This window comes from Curcuma longa, chromosome 7, assembly GCF_044706935.1.
Source record: "Curcuma longa cultivar G26 ecotype Majalengka, Jawa Barat chromosome 7, ITB_CL_G26_1.1, whole genome shotgun sequence".
Lineage (NCBI taxonomy): Eukaryota > Viridiplantae > Streptophyta > Magnoliopsida > Zingiberales > Zingiberaceae > Curcuma > Curcuma longa.
In genome coordinates, this window is record NC_133867.1 from 1974917 (window position 1) to 1998293 (window position 23377).

The 23377-nt window shown below is 36.1% G+C and overlaps 1 protein-coding gene across 1 annotated transcript; it reads right to left on the minus strand.

Moving 5' to 3' along the window:
- Positions 1-1517: 1517 nt before the first annotated feature.
- Positions 1518-21858, minus strand: LOC141831871 (lipoamide acyltransferase component of branched-chain alpha-keto acid dehydrogenase complex, mitochondrial). The gene is made up of 8 exons (XM_074719286.1): positions 21560-21858; positions 21326-21475; positions 19398-19523; positions 16386-16795; positions 15168-15415; positions 14242-14330; positions 13645-13872; positions 1518-1937 (listed from the first exon to the last, which is right to left on the minus strand). The coding sequence occupies exons 1-8, from the start codon at positions 21782-21784 to the stop codon at positions 1824-1826; spliced, it is 1590 nt and encodes a 529-aa protein (XP_074575387.1). The 5' UTR covers positions 21785-21858; the 3' UTR covers positions 1518-1823.
- Positions 21859-23377: the final 1519 nt, after the last annotated feature.

The following is a 23377-nucleotide window of genomic DNA, read 5'->3' on the forward strand; positions in this document are numbered from 1 at the left end:
AGGATATCCTTGCCCAGTCCTCCAAACCAGATCTTCCTTGCCCAATCCTCCAGATCAGGACTTCCTTGTTTAATCCTCCAAACTAGATTTTCCTTTGTCTAGTCCTCCAGACCCGGACTTCTTTTGCTTAGCCGCAACTAGAACTTTCCTGTGCTACCTGCACATTTAGTTCAGTTCATTAGTTACTTCACATACTTAACTTGAACCCTTTGTCATTATCAAAACTCAGGTTCGATCATCTGGTACTTTCTATACCAATAGTTTTGTTATGGAAGTGATAATTGTATTATTTTTAAACCATGTACGATGTTTTAAATATTACTTTGTTGATAAATGAATGTGTTTGTGAATGTTGAATGTAATATGGTTTGCGAATTTTGAATTAATTGTGGATGTTTGTAATGTAAACATGAATGTATCATGGATGGTTTGAATGCATCGTGAATGTTGAATGTATATCGTGAATGTTGAATCTGTATCGTGAATTTGAATGTAAACATGTAAATAGGATTTAAATCTCACAATTAAAGAGATGTTGTCAAAATTTTAGCTAAAATAGCGATGAAAATAAAATTTCATCGCTAAGTTAGCAATGAAATTTATTTCTGTCACTAATGTCAATAGCGACCAAAAATTTTGCAAAATTATTGATCGCTAAATGCAATTAGCGATCGATATTTCGATCACAAAATATGCTTTTTCTTATGGTGATGCTTTATGCTAGTTTTTTCTATTCAATTTGAGATGGAAGACTTATATAAATAATTCAACTCTTGATCTTGGCTTATTGTTCAAGAATGATGGCGAGCTTCTTCTATATGGATTTACTGATGCTGATTTTATATGAAGATTTGGGTGATCAAAGATTTACCTTAGAGTATGTTTTCTTGTTTGGTTCAACATGTGTTTCTTGATGTAACAAAAAATAAAATTTATTCTCCGTTTCTATTACTGAAGCAGAATACAAAGCTTAAAACTTCACTCAAGTCAAGAATGTTTGACTAAGACAATTAACCAAGGAGATTTATTCTCAAGTTGATAAGCCAATAATTTTTGTTGTGGCAACCAAAATGCACTTAAATTAGCTATTAATCTCATGCCATACAAGAATATAAAATATTACGATTGAGTTTTTTTTTCATTCGTGAAAAGCGATAGAAGTGAGAAGTAACAATTTCGTACAGGATATTTTTCACAAAATCTCTCCAAAAGACTTTTCGAAGAATTTCCTTTTTTTTTACTTTATCCAAAATTCACTTTAAAGAGTGTTAAATTATTAAAGTTAATGTTTGATTATTTTTAAATTATTGTAGATAATAATTATATCAAAGAACACTATCAATTATCTACCCAAAAGATGTGTATTCTAGTGTATATTCTAAGAGTCATTTTACTATCTATAAATAAGGGTTATAAATAGGGTAGATGTTTGACCTGTTAGCATCCAAGTTGTAATTATACAAGTGAAGTCTCTTGTAAAAACTATTAGTGAAATTTTGTGTTCGATCATTCTCCATTATCATTCTCCAAGTCTAGAAAATCTTGAACTACTGGTAATATTACTTGTCAAGGTAGCAAAAATTGCAGTAATAATACTTCCTCACACGACCAACTACCGAAAATATTCTCGACGAGAACACGAGTTCCAAATCGATTTATGAGTAATACGTTCCTCGACGATCATCACTTTGGGGGATCGGCTCATAACCCAATTAAATTACATATGATAACTAACACCTTGACCTTTATTCTAAAAACCTTATGCTCATTGTTTCTGAGCATTGATACATTGATCGAGCGGCAGCACTATCGTCCTAGAAGGATCACCTCATGTGTAGCAAGAGCAACTCTGGCTTTTCTATCGACAATTTCCACTCGTTGCAGAATCTAGCAACTGTAGCTCCATCAACAATCCTGTGGTCAGCTCCAACAGTAACCTGTGCTTCCAAGAACATTTAGTCACAAAAACAATAAAGCTAATATAAAATGACATGGTTCCGAATAAAAATAAACAATAGCACCCTCTCTTATAGTCTGGATCCAATCCACAGGTCCATTCAACTTTCACAGAAAACTATTCCTTGGTGTTGGTTGTGATTCACATGAAATAAATGAGAGCAATTGTTGACATACAAGGTCAGGAGAGGATGTGAGCCATGGATAAACTGCTACAAGAAGGAACTCAAGCAAAATAAATCCGGTGCACGAAGCTCCCATCAATGCAACAAAATACGTATCTTTCAAAAAAGGGATTGATAGTTGATGAAAGGCAGAGTTTTCCCAATTCACCCACCTTCTTTTGCCTTTTCAAAAAGACTATGTCTGTTGCTCTCTCCTTGTGTCCAAAATAACTTAGTTCAGTGAATTAGATCTCTTTCTTATTTTCCAGTTATTTTGATGACCAAAACATGTTCATTTTAGAGAAAGAAGATTATAGCAATGGATCTTTTAGAGTGAAATGATTATCCAATTTACTTTTAATGTTAAAAGAGAACAATCAAAGATTTTTTCCTATAAACTCCTAGACAGCCTATTTCAACTCTAAAAACCATGAAAGCTTGAGCTGAGACTTACAAAACTCTGGTATGTTTTTATAGATAACGTGATGTGATTTAGACCATCAAAGAATATATGCTAAAACTTCCTTGATGTTCCAAAAATATATCATCTAATGTAGAAAAGCATATGAGAAGCTTTTTAGAATACTCGAGTGTTTTTGAGTCAAAAGGGCCCAAAAAGTCTATATCAATACTTTCTTCAAATTTCATCTAGAATGTTTAGGTGGATTTTAGTTGAAAGAAGCTAATAAGGAATTTTTGCCCAAACTACATGATAACTATTGTTGGCTAAAAGATCATACCAAAAGGTTTCTAGGTTGAATTTGAGTGTACAAATGTTTTTGAGTTGGAAAAAATGGGTCATTTTTGAGTTGAAGATGACCAAATTTTTGAACAAAATTCTTTGATCATCTATTTTGACTAAAAAAATGTAAACACTGCACTTGAAACTCTTAAAAACATATGTGATATAATTTTCCAATCTAAATGAAATTTGGGTCATCATAAGAGTTCTTTTATTAGAACTCTTGATGGCCCCCTTTAACTTCAACTTGAAAAACGTTTAGGTATTTCTCATCCTCACTAATCTACTATCATAATCTTTTTTTTCTAAAAAAAAATTTAGCCATTAGAATAGGTAGAAATTTAGTTCACTAAACTAGGGATATTTTGAATCTATGGAGAAATAAAGTGCATTGTTTGAGAAAAAACAAACTAAGGTAAGCCCATTGCAAAAAACTCAAAAGTAGATGCGTTCATTAAAATGAAATACCAATGATACAGTCAGGGATCGTCTTTGTTTGTTTTAGCATGAGATATGGCCAAGTAGATAGTATAGTGACAATAAAATGCTAACAATTGCATATAAGCATTTTCACAGTTAAGAAATAAGAAAGACAATGCAAACAAGTTAATCAAACAAAAAATGAGAATGTTATAATGAAGGCGTAATATTACTAGAAGGAAAATGGAATATATATTATTTGAGATAAATTAGATGTATCTCCAATAGATGATAATTAGAATGACATGAAATTGGTTCAAAGAGAATAAATCAATTTCCTAATAAATTTGAGAGTTAAAAATGAAAGAGACAAGGAGACCATAGAAAATTACAACTAATTAAAAATGATTTAAGAGCTACGATCATTGCTACTGATATAGTCTTTGTATAAACTTTAAAAGAGGAACCAAATCCACACCTGATCCTAAGTACTTGTGTGATAATATAGTTTGATGACCACGATAAGATAATCAACTACAATATAATAATAAATGAAGAATTCCAGACCTTAAAATTATAATAATAAATCATGAAAGATGGATATTAAATGAAGAAATTCATTCAACTAAATACAATGAATGGCAACCATACAGTTGGATTGGAGCTCAGCCCTAAATACAATGTATGGCAACCATACAGTTGGATAGGAGCTAAGCCCTTAAAAAAAAGTCTAGGGATTAGGGCTTGCTGGTAAAATGAAATAAGGATAAATATGTTGTAATGGATTGGTTTTCACAAATAACTAACAATATTAGATTTATTCTGACTTGTCATCTAACAACAAAAAGTAGCACTTCGTTCTAATTTTCCAAGTTTGACTTTACTTTAGTGTCTTGACCTTGCATGTTGTATCTACTTTTGTGTATTACTCTGATTTTTCAACCAATACCTAAAGTTAGGTGCAAAACAATTAGCTGGAGTCAAACTTTAACCTTTTACTGGTTTTAGATCATAAATAATGGGTCTCAAAAGCTCAAGCTGCAAGATAACTGTAAAACATATACTTAAATTGGGCAACCAACCACAAACACTCAGAATCAAACTTACAATTTAACTTTGCAAATAAAAGAACTAAAACAAGTGATAAAACTAACAACAATGACCTTTCAGATGGGTGTAGTACTCTTTTTCTTGAAGAGAAAGGAAGGTGGATAAACCCGAGTCTGATATTTTAAGAACAAATAAATAAATAAATAAATAAATAAAGTAATTGTCAATCAGTATGGACACACGGCATGATTTAGTTGTTGAGCTTTCCAAGGTCATCAGCGCAGCTGGAATTCAGCTTTCCAAACATCTAGTTTGGCAAATTGTCTTCTGCCAAGATTTTCAACTCATTTAAGTTGATGCGTTCATACTTCACCATAAATTGGATTGCATCCACTACTCCAGACCATCATATCTGCAACAACCTACATATTTTCTGGAAGGTCACTTGATCCAACTTGTACATCAATTTGCCACATAAAACCCAACTGTTTTTGCACTTGGGCAAATGATGGTCAAGATTCTCATGTATGTCTGAACTTACTATATATCTCTATCATGTAGGCAAGAACCTATGCATGCATGTTCGTGAGTGCAAACACCCTGCACACCCATGCAAAAACTAACTATTTGACATTTTGCCAACTCATGATCAAGATTCCCATTTTTAGATGCAGATGTTTTCTGACTGTGGACATTTCGAACTAATACCATATCACTCACATGTGTGCAAGTGCACACTCACACACTCATATATGCACCCACACATGTGTGCATGAGCACACCTACCTACATGAGACAAGCACCCCACACATGCATGAACGCACACCCATGTGACTACATGCACTCATGCAAGCCCAAACATGAACTCACAAACACTTGCACACATATAGGCCCTACCTACTCGTCGCCCACCTCCACTCACATGCCCAATTGCTTGCCGGTGCACAAACACATACACATGCACACACGCCTGAAGTTATAGCCAAAGTGACTAAACCAAAACTGCAAATTAAATGTATTGGAATAATATTTCCTCACTTGTGGTTAGTTTTAACATGATATATTGATATTTTATTAATGAAATTTAAGCTAGACATTTGTATTTAATGACTTGCTTGAGTGTATAGAGATTACTAACAGGTTATGGAGATTGAGGTGATGAAGCTTGGATAAGGGACCTCATAGATCAAGTATGAAATGGTGAGGAGCTTTACACTCATGGATAGTCAACAAGCTTTAAGGACCCATGCATCCTTATGTTTAATTATTGTAATATTGGGTTTATTTTGAATACATTGATCGTAATGCTAAAATTTAGCTTCAACATAGAGTTTGTTATCTATAAAGCTTTATCTAAGGCCCTAGAGGATGTTCGAGAGGTTGTGTCGAGGTTTGAGATTGAGCCTCAACTGTTGGGTGGTCAAACAAATTGAGAAAAACATTGATCCACATGTCAACCAAAATCTAATTTTGGTCAAAACAACCAAAATGTAAGTGTCATATCTATAAAAAAAATAATTAAAGAAAGGGTTGTAATTTTTAAAAAGCAAACACCTGACTTTTTCTCCCTCCCATGACTTCTACTTCCCCATCAACCTTATTCCTTTTTATTTCCGAAAACCCTAATCTTCTTCCTAAAAAAAATCCAATGTTCTCCCCTCCGCCATCGACCACAAGTCGCATGCTGCCAACGTGACCCTTGTCGCGCTGCCACTGCCCCACAGCAACAAGCCTCTCCCATTGTCACCAACCATGTTGCTTATTGTCATTCATAATTTCGAACAACAAGGTAGCAATAGCCCTACCCTTCCCTTCTACTTCTTTATTCCACCACCATTCGGAAGTTTCCCCTCTTTATTGTTACCAACAGCCCTAAATCTTGAATTGGTTTCGATAATCACAAATTGGCTTTAGTAGTCATTTCCAATGCATGTGTTGATCAGGCAATGAAAGGAAGATAGAGTTTCCTAAGCCAAATTGATGTGGGTTGAGCCATGATCAGGTGGATTTTTCCTACTTGGTTCTTTGGATTTACCTTGTGTATGATCAAACATACAATAAAAATGGTATTAGTTAATTTTTTAAAAAAAAGAAATCATTTACACATTGTTTGATCATAAAATAGGATGTAGATTAAAAAATTAATAAATATATATTCTTGCTTTCTTTATAAATTAATTTTGTTCATGATGATATGGAATAAATAATAATTGCATTGAGAATTAAATTAGGCCTTTTATTAGGAGAACATTAGGGATAAATTCTTTAAGGTCTAAATTATACCCATGTTAGAAGAAAAATTAATTGTAAATTCATATTTACCTCTATTGTTTGATCATGTCTTTTATGTTTGTTTGTCCTTTCTTCACATTCTATTTGTCTATCTAATTGTTGTTGCTCTATTAAAACTTATTAATGAGATTTACAATAGACAATATGAAATTTAGAAATAACATCGGAAAGCTTAGGAGAATCCCTTTTAAGAAAACTTGAATCATCATGAGAAATAAAAAGTGAACCAATAACATAAATAATTATGTCGAAATAATCCCCTACAGCTATGTAATAGAGAGAAAGCTTTGACTCATCGCTTGTAAGTATGTAACTTCTCAGTTAAATTAATAAAGAAATGGATGTAAACCTTATGCCATAGAACTTCAATTCTATAATTTATAAAAGTTGTGAAATTATTTATGATAGATTAATAATAAAATAATTCTCTATAAACATATAACATTTGCTCCATGCTTTTAAAAGGTCTTTTGAGTATTTTCGCGTGTTCATAGGCTTCGGCCAAATTGAGATGATTTTCCTCATTGGGTGAATTGTGGGTTGTTCATCCTATTCTTATATGAGGTGTCTTTCGGATGAATTTTGGATTGTACACCCTATCTATGTATGTATATATGCATACATACAATGCATTTCGTTATGAGTGGATTGCAGCTTGTTCACTATCATATACGATGTATCCTTCTCGAGTGGGTTGCGGGTCGCTCACTCCTATTTTACATTTATACATAATGTATTTTCGTATTAGGTGGATTACGAGTCATTCACTTTTACTTATACGACACATCCTTGATGGATGGATTGTGGGTCGTTCAACCACTTAATATATTATGTTGAATTTTCAAATAAAGTATTACATAGTGTAAAAATAATATCTTAGATCATATATTACAAGGGATAAGCCCCTATTTATATACAAACATAGGGACTTATTCAAAGAGAATTATTCTATAAAAGAATATATTTATCCCTAAATATTCTAACACTCCCCCTCAAGCTGGAGAATATAAATCATATGTACCCAGCTTGTTACATATGTAGTCAATTCGAGGACCTCTTAGTGATTTGGTGAATATATCTGCTAGTTGATCCTGTGAGTTAACAAAACTAGTAGATATTTCACCAGATATGACTTTCTCTCTGACAAAGTGACAGTCGACTTCAATATGCTTTGTCCTCTCATGAAAAACTGGATTCGAGGCGATATGCATGGCGGCTTGATTGTCACATATAAGTGACATTTGTGTAACCTCTCCAAATCTTAGCTCTTGAAGCAACTGTTTGAGCCATATAAGCTCCTGACTGGCTATGGCCATAGCTCGATATTCTGCCTCTGCACTGGATCTTGCCACAACATTCTGCTTTTTGCTTTTCCAAGAAATAAGGTTATCTCCGACAAATATACAAAAACCAGAAGTAGATTTCCTATCAATGGGAGATCCTGCCCAATCTGCATCAGAATACCCTACGACTCGAGTATGTCCTTTGTCTTCGTACAAAAGACCCTTTCCTGGAGGCGCCTTTGATATATCGAATAATGCGAGTCACAGCATCCCAATGTTCCTTGCATGGAGAGTTGAGAAACTGACTTACTACACTTACTGCAAATGAGATATCCGGACGAGTAACAGTAAGATAACTTAGTCTCCCTACTAATCGCCTGTATCGTTCAGGATCTGGAAGAGGCTCCCCCTGATTTGGCATGAGCTTGATATTAGGATCCATTGGGGTGTCAACTGTCTTTGAGTTTAACATGTCTGTTTCTTCTAGAATATCCATTGCATACTTTCTTTGGGATATGATAATCCCATCTTTGGACTGTGCTACTTCTATCCCCAAAAAATATTTGAGTTTGCCGAGATCTTTTGTCTGAAAATGTTTAAAAAGATGTTGTTTCACCTGTGAAATCCCGAGATGATCACTACCTGTGATAACAATATCATCGACATAAACTACTAAGTAGATGCAACCAGTAGATGAGTGTCGATAAAAGACAGAATGGTCAGCCTCACTCCGAATCATGCCAAACTGTTGAATTACAGTACTAAATCTACCAAACCATGCTCTGGGAGACTGCTTGAGGCCATATAAAGATTTCCGCAGGCGACATACAAGACCAGAAGACTCCCCCTGAGCAACAAAACACGGAGGTTGCTCCATGTAGACTTCCTCGAGCAGGTCACCATGTAAGAAAGCATTTTTGATGTCCAACTGATAAAGAGGCCAATGTCGAATCGCAGCAATGGACAGAAATAAGCGCACAGAGGACAGCTTGGCAACAGGAGAAAAAGTGTCCCCATAATCCAATCCGAAGATCTGAGTATATCCTTTAGCAACGAGGCGAGCTTTAAGCCGATCAACCTTTCCGTCTGGACCAATCTTCACCGTATATACCCAACGACAACCGACAACTGACTTCCCTGGCGGTAGAGGAACGAGGTCCCAAGTCCCACTGCTCTGCAAAGCACACATTTCATCGAGCATAGCCTGTTTCCATCCTGGATGGGCAAAGGCATCGCCTGCAGTCTTCGGAAGAGAAACAGACGACAAAGACGAAAGACAAGCAAAATAGGAAGGAGAAACACGATGATAACTCAAAGAAATATAATGAGGAGAAGGATTACGAGTGGAACGCATACCTTTCCGAAGTGCAATGGGAACATCAGACTCATGAGATGGGACCGGAGGACGAGGCGAAAGACTTGGCTCCAAAGATGTGTCCATGGCAGTGTCAGTGGTGGGGCGGCGGCAAAGCAAGACGAGAACGACGCTGATAAACCTGTAATGGAGGAGATGTCTCTTGAGGTGACAGAGACTCCGCCGGAGGATAAAAGATAGCCAATGGTGTAGGCGTAGAAGGAGAAAACTCGGACAGAGATCCATTGGGCCTAAAAAATGGAACCGAATCAAAGAACGTGACATCAGCAGAGATGAAGTACCGACGGAGAGTAGGGGAATAACACTTGTACCCTTTTTGAGACCGTGGGTACCCAAGGAAGACACATTTATGAGACCGGGGACAGAGTTTGCCAATGCCAGGATCGAGAGCATGAGCAAAACATATAGAACCAAAAACCTTAGGTGGTAAAGGATGAAGAGACTGATGAGGATAAAGAACATGATGAGGTATTTGACCTTGTAGAGTGGAGGAAGGCATGCGATTGATGAGATAGCATGCAGTAAGGACAGCGTCACCCCAAAACTGAAGAGGAACATGAGAATGGAGAAGAAGAGTTCGGGTGGTCTCAAGAAGATGACGATTCTTGCGTTCAGCAACGCCATTCTGTTGAGGGGTATGAGGACAAGACGTCCGATGCAACACACCATGAGACGCCAAAAAGGTCTGAAATGGAGTAGATAAATACTCACGTGCATTATCACTCTGCAAATTTCGAAGAGAAATACCAAATTGAGTTTTAATTTCATAGAAAAAAGATTGAAAAAGAGAAAACAACTCTGAACGATCCTTCATCAGATATAACCAAGTACAACGGGAAAAATCGTCTATAAAGGTAACAAAATATCGTGATCCCAATGTAGACGAAACACGACTCGGACCCCAAACATCGGAATGGACCAAAGCAAAGGGGGACGTAGCCCGATTCACAATGCGAGGAGAAAAAGAACTACGAACATGCTTTCCTAATTGACATGACTCACAAGACAAAGACTTTAAGTGAGAAAGACCAGGATGTAATTGTTTCAACTTATCAAGGCCAGGATGTCCCAACTGAGCATGAATAAGAAGTGGAGATGTCGCCGCCGAACCAACAAGAGAGGACTGTTGAAGCCGATATAGGCCATGAGACTCACATCCGAAGCCAATCATCCTCCCCGTACTCCGGTCCTGTAAGGAAACAGAAGATTTATAAATGAGATGACACAATCAAGAGACCGAGTAAGCTGACTGATTGATAATAAATTAAAGGGAGCACCGGGAACATAAAGAACATTATGGATAGAAAGAGATGGAGAAGGATGAACAATACCAACACCCTGAGATTGAGTTTGAGAACCATTTGCCATGGTGACAAAGGGTAAATAACCAGAAGTAGAAAGAGAAGAAAAAAGAGATTTATTACCAGTGATATGATCAGTGGCCCCGGAATCGAGAACCCAAGAACTCGAAATGTGAGATATGCCAGCAAAGGAATTACCAGTGAGTGCAACGGTAGCAGGGGAATCAGAAGTCTTTCGATCCTCATACCACTTCAGAAAGTCGTCATAGGAAGGCGGTGGGGTCGGATCTGGTGGCAACTGTGAAGTAGAAGCTGAAGGAGTGACGGAACTCTGAACAATCTGTGCAGCACGAGGAGGTCGACCATGTAGACTCCAACATTTATCAATTGTGTGTCCTGGTCGGTGGCAATGATCACACCAAGGACGTCCTTTGCCACCCTTACGAGGTGGAGGTCTGTTGTTGTTTCGAGAGACCAAGGCTGATGAGTCGACATGACTGGAAGGAGGTAACGTCGAGACTTTGGCAGGAACACGAAGGAGAGTCGCCCAGGTACTATCCATAGTAGCCTCTGTGGGGTTACCCAAGATCTGATCACGAACATGAGAATAGTCTGTGGGCAAACCATATAAAGCCAGAGACATAAAAAATTTCTTCCGATTTTCAAGCTCTGCAACAGGAGTAGCCGCAGGTGGAAGCAGTTCATTGAATTCACAAAGAAGTCTAGACACCGAACCCAGATAAGTTGACATAGAATCTTTAATCTGATGAGCACTGAGAATGTCATGAGATCTTCACAAACTTGATAGAGTCGCCGAGAGGTATTTGTAAAAAGTTGTTGAGCCTGTGTCCAAACAGCTTTGCAAGTTTTGTGAGTGCGGAAGACATCCTTAAGAGATGGATGAATGGTGGCTCGGATAATACAACACAACTGAGCATCAACCTTTTTCCACAGAGGGCGTTCGGCAGTTTGAATATCTTCTTCGATTTGGGTGAGATGTGTTTCATAACCTTGTCCAACAAGCCAAAGTTCAATGTGAGAGCTCCAAGAGGAATAATTCTTACCATCCAATAGCTCGGAAGAGAGTGGTGCCGTGATGTGGTTGGTAAAAATTGAGATATCCGTCTTCGAAGTGCTAGAGGCCGCCATGTAAAGAAGAGGCAATACTTGTGTTGTGTTTGTTGTTTGAGATACACACTGTCTCACGTGAAGCAGGATTAAAGAGAAGAGGAGGCGCACTGTTTCTAGGCGCCTTCGGTTCCTTTGCTCACGGGAGAGGAGACGCCACGTGCTGTTCTGTTTCCTGGAGGCAGCGGCTGACGGCTAGTGCTGGAAAAGGGGAGGGGCTTTGCTTTGCTTCTATGTCGACAGAAGTAAAGGAACATCTGCGTGCCAGAACTTCAGCAGCAAGAAAGTGATCGGACCTTGTCGAGTGGAGAAGTCGAGGATGGTGACGCTGGAAAGCCTCTGAAGTATCGGAAGGCGAAGGGGCGGATACCAACGAGTGTTGGACAAGAGCAGCAACACTCGGAGAGAAGGACTGGACGGCGCACACCGCTTTGAGGGTTAGGGTTGAGGTCGGAAGAGGAGCGGCCGAAAGGTTGCGGCTGCTGCTGCTGCCCACCGGATTGAGTGGAGAGCGGCGGAGCTGCGGTCGGGCGACGAGACTGCGCGTTCAGGCGGCGGAAGCTGCGCGTTCGGGCGGCCGACGAGGAGCGCGTCGGGCGGTTCCGACGAGGAGCGCGACGAGGCTCACGGTTCGCGATGAGACGAGGCGCGACGAGGAGCGCGTCGCGTGGAGAGATGTCGCGACTCAGCGCGATTCGGGAAGAGAGAAAGAAAGGACGGCGGTAGGGTTTGGCGGATAAACCTAACCCTAATCTCGCTCTGATACCATGTAAAAAGAATATAGAAACTTGGTTTATTACAAGGGATAACCCCCTTATTTATACACAAATATACCGACTTATTCTAGGAGAAAGAGAATTATTCTATAAACGGATTATTTATCCTAAATATTCTAACAGACTAATTTGTCAATCATGTTATGAGTATAACAGAATCATTGTTTTGAGACAAACATCATGTTAACATTTCTATATCATTTAATAAATTATTGCATATTCATGTTTGTATAGCCTGGTGCACCCTTAGGGGTATTATTTATGGTTTTTGATATAGTGATGAATATTGTCCGACCAAGGAGGCTATCCCTCATAAAGGGTGGAAGCCTTCGGGTCATGACAATAAGTGTTAATCAAGACTAGGCAATCTTGAACATGGAGTATCCAACAGTCATATTCCGAGTGTTAATCGACAATTTGAAATTTAGAAATAACATAGGAAAGCTTAAGAGAATCCCTTTTAAGAAAACTTGAATCATCATGAGAAATAAAAAGCGAACCAATAACATAAATAATTAGATTCTATCATCCACTAGGTCTCTACCTCGTCTAAAACTAAGGTAGCTCGTGGGAAGTGAACAAGATCTCAGTCATTTGCTCAAGAAGGTATCTTAGTCATTTGCTCAAGAAAATGGTATTTATTCTAAAGGTTTTCTTAATTTAGGATTCATGAGTTCTAGCAGCGTCTAATATTCATTGTAGAGACTTACTCCATTGTATTTAAAGGAGTGATTTAGTTGGACTTTTGGAGTAATGCATCCAACACATCATATAATGTGGACTAGAAGCATGGTCTAGAACCACATTACATATGTTTACATTGTGATTTCATTTCTTATTCATATCCACTTATTTATATTATTACTTTGGTATTTTGATTACACACTCAAATTTGACAATTAGTTGTATTGTTTGCAAGAAACCAAAAGAATTAGCTATCGTCTATTCAAGCAATGGGGCCATCCTTGTCCCAACAAAATGTTCTAATGCTGATGAATAGATTAGAAAATTAACCCCATAGGTAGAACAAAATGTTTTGGTACAAAAGACTTGCTTAAACAAAGACAAGTTTCCAATTCTAGTAAAAGAATGTAAAATTTATACCACATATATGCTTGCTAAATATCAAAGTTAAAGTGATCAAACTAAAAACTTACTGAGGCTACTGAAGCTGGATAAATATTGTCATCATCATCAAAACGAGGAAGTCGTCGAATTTGTCCAATAGCAATAATTGCAACTTCAGGTAGGTTAAGAAGTGGCGAACCAAACTTGCCGCCAACAGCTCCAATGTTGCTCAAAGTCAGTGTTCCCCCGGTAATATCTTCAGTATTTAACTTGTTGCTTGATGCCATTTGCTGTAATCTGGCCAGTTCCTTGGTGATCTAATAACAAAAAAGAAAAAGGAAAAAAACAAACTTCTGATTGATTTTCTCATGAAAAAGTACAATTTATTGAGTGAATAGATTAAAACAACAGATGGAGTAAATCAAGAACAGATGCACAGTTTAGTACAAAAAACATTCAGATAAGCTGTCCATCTTATGGACTAAGGTAGGCTCCTCAATCATCTACTTTCAATTGACCAATTATCTACTATTAGTCCATCCTATTTAGGCCATGAACCATGCATCATTTTCAAAGGTCCACATATGAACTTCACATAACTCTTTCAATTGTTTTTCTATTACATCTCTTTTCAATTTCCTATGTATAAAAACATATAATCCAAGATATCTAAGAAACACACAAACCTCCAATATTGTAAGTGATTGAACCTTCTTTATGTTTGGCACAACAAGACCATAAGTAGTTGCCATGGCTATACCTATATTATGATAACCTACACAAAACAAAGAAGTTAGAGACAGGAATAATGAAAGAATAATTCTATAATGCTACCAAGCTAGTAAAATAAGACAATATGACAATAATTATAGCATGCCCAAAATCCATTTGAAATTGATATACTTCATAGTAGAAAATGCATGTAATATCAGCATATATATATTATCCTAAAGACTAATGATTAATTGATCATCAGTTCTAAGAAATTTATTCTTTCAAAATGTGCACTTCATATACCATAACCTTCTCTGAGGTTACAACATATGGAATCAGCAAAAATTCAGAGTACCAGTATATTATCCTAAAGAAAACTATTCTTTCAACATAGGCCCAGCATAGACCAGAACCTTCTATGAAGTTATAGTTACAGATGGAGTCTGCAAAAATGTGCAGTGCTAGTATTATATTTATCTTTGTTTGTATCCTCCATCTTTACCCACATTGCTTGGCTGTATTTATCATGGTTATTTGTTTCGCAATTCAAGTTATAGAAATATGGCTGTGCTTGATTTAGAACATATACATGATCTGTAATAATAGAGCATGTCACTTACCACCTTGGATCACTGAATACAATATCAAGAGGTGTAATGAATAACAAGTTGTATATTCCAGTAACAGTTCTTAGTCAAATTATGCCAATATTTAATCATGCTCAGAAGAACTAATCCAAGGCAATGCCTCTTCATTTCCCACAACAGTACAAAGGATACACAGAGATATATAGACTTGTGAACTTAAGAAACATTAGTCCTTTCAAAATAATGGAAATAATGAACCAAATGTTGAAATCATATAAACATTAGCATGGAAGGAGAATGAAATTTGAAACCTTTCAAGATGATTTCATTGGTTTTGTCATTGAAGGAGCTGTTTAGTAGGGGATATTTATTCAATGCCATTGAAAGAGACTTTATCAGAAATGGAAGATACGTGTGCTTCACATTCTGATCCTTATTTGCAGTCTGAAATGCTGCTTTAAGCTCTACAAGGGCATCAAAATTTATTTCCTCAACATAGTGAAAGTGTGGCACCTTTGCAGCCATGGTCATTGATTTAACCATAGACCTTTGGAATCCCCTGAAATAAAATGTACTTGATTATATTCTAGCAAGTAGCAACAAAGTTATGGATATAATATGAAAAAACAAAGTATAAAATAGCCCTAGAGAGTGGATGTAAAGGCCATTCCCAATGATTGAGCTAGATCTTATCACTAATCAGACAAAGAGACGTCAAATAAAATAAACAGAAATCATGCTTCTGTAAGAGATGTACTATGAAATTATACACTTGGTTACAAATTAAATAGTAAGAGTAGATTACGAAGTCAAATTGTCCAAAATACATATGTTGATGCACAAGGGGAAACTTTAAAACACCAAAATGTTCACCCTTTCAAATAATTCCTCTGTGATGAAGTGAATACTTTACGAAAAATTTGAAGTGTAATCACATAGCATAAGGATAAAATGTATTGAATATAAATTGCAGATTTATTAGGATTGAAAATCAAATTTGCATGTTATCATTTCTAAACATCAACTTCAATTATTCTTTTTGATTTTTTCTTTAGCATGATAGTTAAACCTTATGTAAACATGAAGGCAATGCATTTTATGATAATGAATAACATTAATTACAGATCAGTAAAGGCCACCGTGTATTTAGCAATTTATATGCTCATTATGATTGAATGTTATTAACTATATTTGCATATTTCATAAATGAGAAGAAAATTTCACTCCTTAAGCTTATGGTTGTGGTTCAATTTTCAGCCAATACTGAGCTCTGGTTCCAGGAACCGGAAACAGAACCCCAAGTTAATAGTGTTATGTGTTCTATAGATGAAGGTGGTATTCGAACTTGTGATCTTGACAACAACTTCCAAAACCCTTGCCAACTGAGGAAGCTAGCACCTTCACAAACTGAAAATTCTGAAAGAAGTATATCTGGAGTTATCTTAAGAAAATTATTTCCTTTACATGAGATGAATCTTTTGTCTTTATAACATGTAGCTGATTACCAATGAAAAATCAACCTTTCCTACCTGACAGGAATTATCTTGTCTTCATGTTGTACATCATCAACTTTATCTTCATAAAACCCTTTATCTTGGTTTAGCAGCTCAAGTTCATTAGTGTGTCCATCAATACTATCTGAAGAAAATGATTGTTCGTTGCAAAGACCCTTGCTTGTAGCATATGTAAGGACATCTTCTTTGAGAATCCTCCCATCCTTTCCTGTCCCAGGAATATCATTTAAGACAAGGCCCAACTCTTTGGCAAGATTCCTTACAGCAGGAGTAGATAGGACACCCCCAGATGCTTCTGCTTTAGGTGATATTGGGGAATTAGAATCAGTCAAACAGATACTTCCTGATGTAATATTTATATCCCCTTCAGATGTGAAAGGAGTTTGAGAATCATCAACTTGTATCTTCACCAAAGTTTCCCCAACCTGCAATTATGACTGGACTATTTAGAAATTATTCTAGTATCCAGAGCTACAGAATGATTACTCCACCCATATTAAGCACTAGTTTCTTTGACTTCCATATTGCTCAATGCTACGAGAACCAAATGCATGCTAAGAAAACAAAAATGGGACTATTTGGAGTTTCAGAGAAAAGTATAGCCAAAAAGTGATAAACTTCGAATTTAGATGAATAAATCATCCACAGAACTCAGTTGTCCTGTTTACAATTAGAATTTCCTATTAGAGCAGTGACTATGGTTCAATAGTACAAACTGCAACATGTGGCCCTCTTTTAGAGTTGGCTAATGAATCATTTCCTTCAACTGAGCTCTATGTAAGCCAATGTATGTGATTAAAAGAAGAGGTGTCTAAAAAAGCAGTCTAAGTGGCCATATACCATATGCATTTAGCTTTATTACATGGGACCAACTATCTATATGGTTATATATGAGCATGGCGCCCACATATGCACCATGTGTGACCCTCTTATGTGAACACCAAAAAGAATAATAATCCGTTCATTCAAATTAGTTTTGGTTGAACCAAATCAAAAAAAAAAACTAAATATTACTTTCCTAGTTCCTCCTCAAATAATAAGGTTTTTGTGATAGCTTTTTATCTTCAAAGGATTAGTTCTTGCCATAGCAAAACATTTTTAGAAATTAATTTTTAAATTGGTAATTTCTAAATGTTAATATAAACACTTATTCAATACTAAATCGTATGCATCATATCAATATGATATGTTCCAAATTATTGAAGAAAATAGATTGTTATATATCATGTGTTTTATATTGTACAGTTACATAAATTTTTTATATGTGAAATTGTTGATTAGATAGGTTTATTAATATACTTTGCCATGCATATGTTAACATTTTACATAAAGCATAGCAATTTTTTAATATAGAAAGTATATGCCTTTGTTATGTATCTGCACTATCAGTGGGTAAATTGCATATGCCCACATATGCATTTTAAAACCATAAACCAAGAGCATGTAGATTCCATTTTTTATGTTACTTATGGAAACCTAGTGAAACTCTTAGAAAAATACAAATTGGAATGATGGAACCATAAAGCACACTAATAGATTATAGAAAATTTTATCTCAAAGAATCTCTTTACCATTATATACAGGACATAAATTAGGCATTCTATGAAGTGTAAAGAGTTTCTCTACTGACCTTAAAGTTGCACCATTCTAAAACTTATCTTTACATACTATTATCTTACAATATATTAAAATATGTTTGCCAGCTGGTAGGAACTGGCTCTGACCTCAATAGACAATGTGACCAAAGGAAGTCAGGTAGAGTGAAATTCAGATGAGAATGTGGCTAGCCAGAGTTAAGTAGGACAGAGTTTGAACAAGTTGAGGTTAGGTCTCAGAACTAGAACCAGTTAGGCTGAGGTCGTTTGGCATGAGTGTTGCATTTGTCAATTCACCTGGGTTGTTCTAAGTTTGATCAAATAGTCTTGGGGTGATAGAGGGTGAAGTGAGATTAAAGATTCATGGATGGTGGAGTTTGGGCTAAATGAAGTGGAGTTAAGCGGGTTTAAAAGTTTATGATGGCCCAAAGTGAGTTAGAGATTGTATGAGCTAGGGAAAATTCCGTTGCATCACAGACAGTCAATGATATCCTAAAATGGTTGGAGTATCTTACCTTCATTGGCCTGAGGAGTGAGCATATGTCCAATGGCCTTTTTCCAAGTTTTGTTTAGACATTGGTGGGTCTAGCTCCTGTTTTTTTTTCAATTCTATTTCATATGAACATGTCTCGCTGCAGGGTTCACTCTGTTGATTCCTTGAATAAGCTCTTGTTCATACTATTCCTTTGCGCACGTCTCCTCCATCCAATTGTCCACTTCATTTAGTGGATATTCTTCCATATGAATAACAAATATTTGGCATGAATTAAATTTAGGCCCATTTGTTCCTGAAATATGTTTGGATGTTTTACTTCTATCTTTCTAATTCGGCATTTGTGTCTAGTACAATAAACTAATCAAAATTTAAATAGATAGATCACTTAGTAAAGTGATCTACACAAGTTCTACTTGGTTGGAGGTGGAGAAACCAAAAGCAGTTATAGCAATGTTTCCACCATTTTTTTTAATCAATAACTAACACTGCATTGTAAAGATCAATTCTGATTATTTATTACCTTTTCAGTTCCTGCAACCATTACTTCAAATTCACAACAGTAAATGAATAATCTTTAAACAGCAGAAGATTCATATGTGTCAGTCCTCGTGTAAAAAAAAAAACATAACCTGTGTATTAGCTAACAGGTTAGTTCATTCCTAAGGAGGATAATTGAACATATACACATTTTTTTCAGTCCTATTAGCTCTAGATTTTTTTTCACCTTCAATCACTTATTATGTGAGTAAATGGTACTCAGTATCAGATGCCACTAAAGACAAACATTAGCAAGTTGCCAATGCAGAATTCGTTCAACATTACATGGTAGTATTAGATCAGTAACGTTAACAGAATAACCCACATAATATGAGTAGCTCTTAAATGAGTGCAGAAAATGAATGACAATGGCAATCATAGACTGATATTTAAACCCACCTTTACAATGTCACCAGGTACGCTAAGCATCTGAACAACTTTTCCTTTAAACCGGCTAGTTATTTCTATAGTTGCTTTGTCACTCTGCACTTCACAAAGTCTCTGAAACTCTTCTACTAGATCACCCTGCATAAATATAATTTTAAACTCTTAAAAAAAATAAAAAAATAGGATTGAAGAAATAGGATTTGGGTATCTTTTTTGTGAATTCAATAGATGGTACCAAGGCATGTCAGTATTTCAGTATATGCTGCAAAAACGAGGAGAAATCCTCACGTTGTGCATATCCAGTAACATATGTGTGACTGATGAAGTATACGAGGCAAATCGTAGTTCATTAAAAAAAATGTAAAGAAAATGATCTCATATTAAGTTGGTACGATATGCTGATACAATTGTCAACCAAAGGACATGGATCACCAGCAAGGAGTTAAACCATGAACTTTTTAGTATTAAAGGAATAGTAAAGGCATCTCGCTCCAAGTGGAACCTCAAGATGTCATCTTGAAGGACTCTATTTTGCTAATTTTTAAGAAAAAATAATAATTTTGTACCAGTATACTTAGATACAAGTAATTGATAATTTGTAACTCAGCAGAGACTAGTATCATTGCTGTATCCAAAGTGACGCTGTGGTGATTGAAAGGGGATAATGAGAGACTGTTGGAAGCTTCTGTTGGTGTGCTGGTGCAATACTGCAATGGAGTTGAGGTCTTTCGTATGATTCACTGAATGGAAGCTACTGTTAGGGTGCTCTTGGTGGCTGAGGTTACTGAGATACCTTATTTCGGGATCCCTTTTATATGCTAGAAATGGAGGTGGAGCGGGAGGTTTGGAATGGGGAGCTGGGCCTTTCTATTAGATAAATTTCTGCTTTCTAAACTGTGACATTCAGAGGGGTAAACGTTGTAAATACTCTTTTTTGAATATAGAATAGGCTCACTTGCATTCATGCAAAAAGAAAAATAACTTGATACATGCTAGAATACATATTAACTAGCATCAAAATGTTAGCAAGCTAGTTTTTCTTAGAAAAGTGCTAATGTTTAATTTGAAGTATTTGTGGGAGCATTAAAGCATATAGCATATAAAGATTTGATCCATCTTCAACATACTCTATTTAAAATGTCTCCCAAAATAGAATAAGCCTCTGCATCCCTCGTGTAAGAAAGCTAGACCCATAAAGTTGCCATCAACCTTTGCTTTTCAGAAAGAAACAAAAAAGAAAAAAAAATCTAGCTTCGCATATCCTTTTGTACATAATTGTTTCAATTCCAATCATACCAAACAGTTTGTAGGATTTTATCATCCTAGAAATAGAATCATCGGTGACCCAGTCATGTTAGAGTTTGTAGGCCAAAATAGTATTTGTTCAAACACTACAAACAATTCCCACCAAAGTTACAAGTTTCTGATCTATCAGTTATAGAACATGAGGTTTTATCAAAAGACGACACAATTTTGCTCTAAATTCTAAACATGTTCATAGGTAACATAGACAAGCTAAATATCTCAGTTCTTGAAACAAAATTTGAAATTTTTTAGAAAAAATATTACTAGCCAACGTTGATGTTCAAGTTTGCCAGTAGTATTATGAAGCAAGCCCAAGGAACAATTACTTCCCATATGTTAATTCAAGTTAAGAAATTCAAAGTGGGATATTTCATTCAGGTCAGGGAACGTCTTAGCTGATCAAATAAACTGGTTTATGTGCAATTCTTTTTCTTCGACATCACAACTTGATTGCCTAGAATCAACATTCACTGAACAGAGACTAGTCAAGTCCAAATTAAAGTTTCCAGCAAAGAGAATAACTGCTCAAGTTACGAGTTGAAAATAGCATAGCTGACCTACCAGTAGAATCAACATTCCTATCAATATACATAAAATCACCCGTTGATATTGCCAACAGATCTAGCCAATCTCACCTCGCTTACAAACCATTTTAAGAGCTCGCATTCGGCAATCCCTTCCCCTGTCTGCGCTAGAGGAACATCCACCACCTCACCGCTGGCGGCATCAACCCGCGCCTGACTGGACAACCTCCGATTACAAAATCTCACGCAAACTCTCTCCGCCTACAGAACCAATTTGAGCACAAAACCTTCAAGGCGCAAGCTCGTAACCGAACCAAAACAAGCAAAACAAGAGCAGATGCTCACAGAAGACCAGCAGGCGTAGCTCCGGGAACTTCCAGCGCGGAGCGGTGAAAAGGGGAGGAAAGAAGATAGGACCGACCTTGAAGGGCCGGATTCGGACTCCGACGTATCCGGTGGCGGGCGGAGGAGTGCGGCGGAGGGGATAGCAGCAGCAGCAGGAGGAGGGAGGCGGGAGACGCGCGAGGCGGCCGTGAGGAGAAGGGATTTTGTGGATCGCCGTGGGATCATGTCGGGGCAACGGGAAACGGGGAGGATCGAGATGGTGGCGTCTGTAAATTAGCCGTAACAGCCCCGACGAGGATGATGACGGGGATTAGGAGTGTGCGTGGCGATCTTTATCCAGCTATATTTATAGACTTCTAAAAAAAGACTCCGTGGGAACTAACGAGGATATATGACTGACGTGGCAAATTATATTAAGAATTAGTATATTGTAACATTAGAAAAATATCCCTTAAAACATCCACAATCCACTCCTACTTTCATTATAATATTTTCCATCTCATTAAAAAGTATAAGATTTATTACCAATTATAACAACATATCTTTAAAAAATTCATCCATTACCACATACTCATTATAACAACATATATCTTTTAACATTAAAATTTAATATTTATGGATCCCATCGTTCACTCAATCATTTTAAAATTATATCATATTAAATAAATATATTTTAAAAATATTTTAAAATATTAAAATTAGTATTATTATTTTTAATAATAATCTTACTTTTAAAATAATAATTTTACTATTTTTAAAAAATAATATTAAAAATTTTATTCAATTTTAAAATAACCGTTAAAACTAACCGTTTTAATAAATATAATTAAAAAATAAAAAAATACACGTGGGGTGGATCAGCCTCTTGACTGACCCGCCCACTTTTAATTGAACTCGTTCAATAGAGGAGTGTTATAACACCCTCCACTGGAGGGGTGTTATAACACCCCTCCACAATGGGATGTTATAACATCCCGTTTAAAGCATCCATTATGGATGCTCTTATTATTATTATTTTTTATCAAAAAATAAAACAAAATTTCCATGCATAATTTCACATCTCTCCCTTCAATTTTGTTTTTTTTAATAATTCAAATATTCAAACTTAATTAATTTCAAAAATGAATGATCTATTTGTTCCTTAGATAAATCTAAAAAATACAAATAACTCCTCATCTAACAATTAATATTTGTTGAATATCTTACTGTTGCACCATAATTAAATAGTCGACTCAAATTAAAAAGTCAACAAATAAAATATTCCTATTTAAGAGTTAGCCAATTTATATTTTTAAATTTAAACTATTATAATACTTAAAGATCTGAAGAAGTCATGAGCCAACTCTTCTAGTTGTACCTAAACTATCACAACTCAAGCTGCCTAGCTCAAATCCAATTGAATTTCAGATTGAAATGGAGTTGAAAAAAGCTTGCTCAAGCTCACACTCCCCTGTTGTTCAAATTCTATTAATACACGCTCTCAGGCATAGTTGAGTTGATTACGACGAAACAAATTTATAAAAAAAGACAATAATTCAAATCTCAACGAAATCGAGCAATACTCTCTTTCGTCATGATTAACTGCAGTTTCTCGATTTACTTCATCACAGATAATCATGAAACCGATTATATGGACCACTAGGATAACAAATTCCATCTGTTGCAGAAGAAATTCTATTAATACATAAGTTGTACTTGTTTGGAGACTTGCTCTTTAAATATATATACTCTAAAAATTTTAAAGAACTATGTGATCATTAGTACATTTCTAAATTTCATAAATTTGTCCAAAAAAAATACGTAGAATCAAAATACGTG

What these genes read in the sequence shown, in the direction of transcription:
- LOC141831871 (XM_074719286.1), bottom strand. Translation starts at nt 21,784, where the DNA reads ATGATCCCACGGCGATCCACAAAATCCCTTCTCCTCACGGCCGCCTCG. An exon ending in CAATGAAATCATCTTGAAAG is followed by an intron (nt 14,331 to 15,167) that starts GTTTCAAATTTC and finishes TGTTTTGTGTAG; the next exon opens with GTTATCATAATATAGGTATA. An exon ending in AATCACTTACAATATTGGAG is followed by an intron (nt 13,873 to 14,241) that starts GTTTGTGTGTTT and finishes TTTTGTTATTAG; the next exon opens with ATCACCAAGGAACTGGCCAG.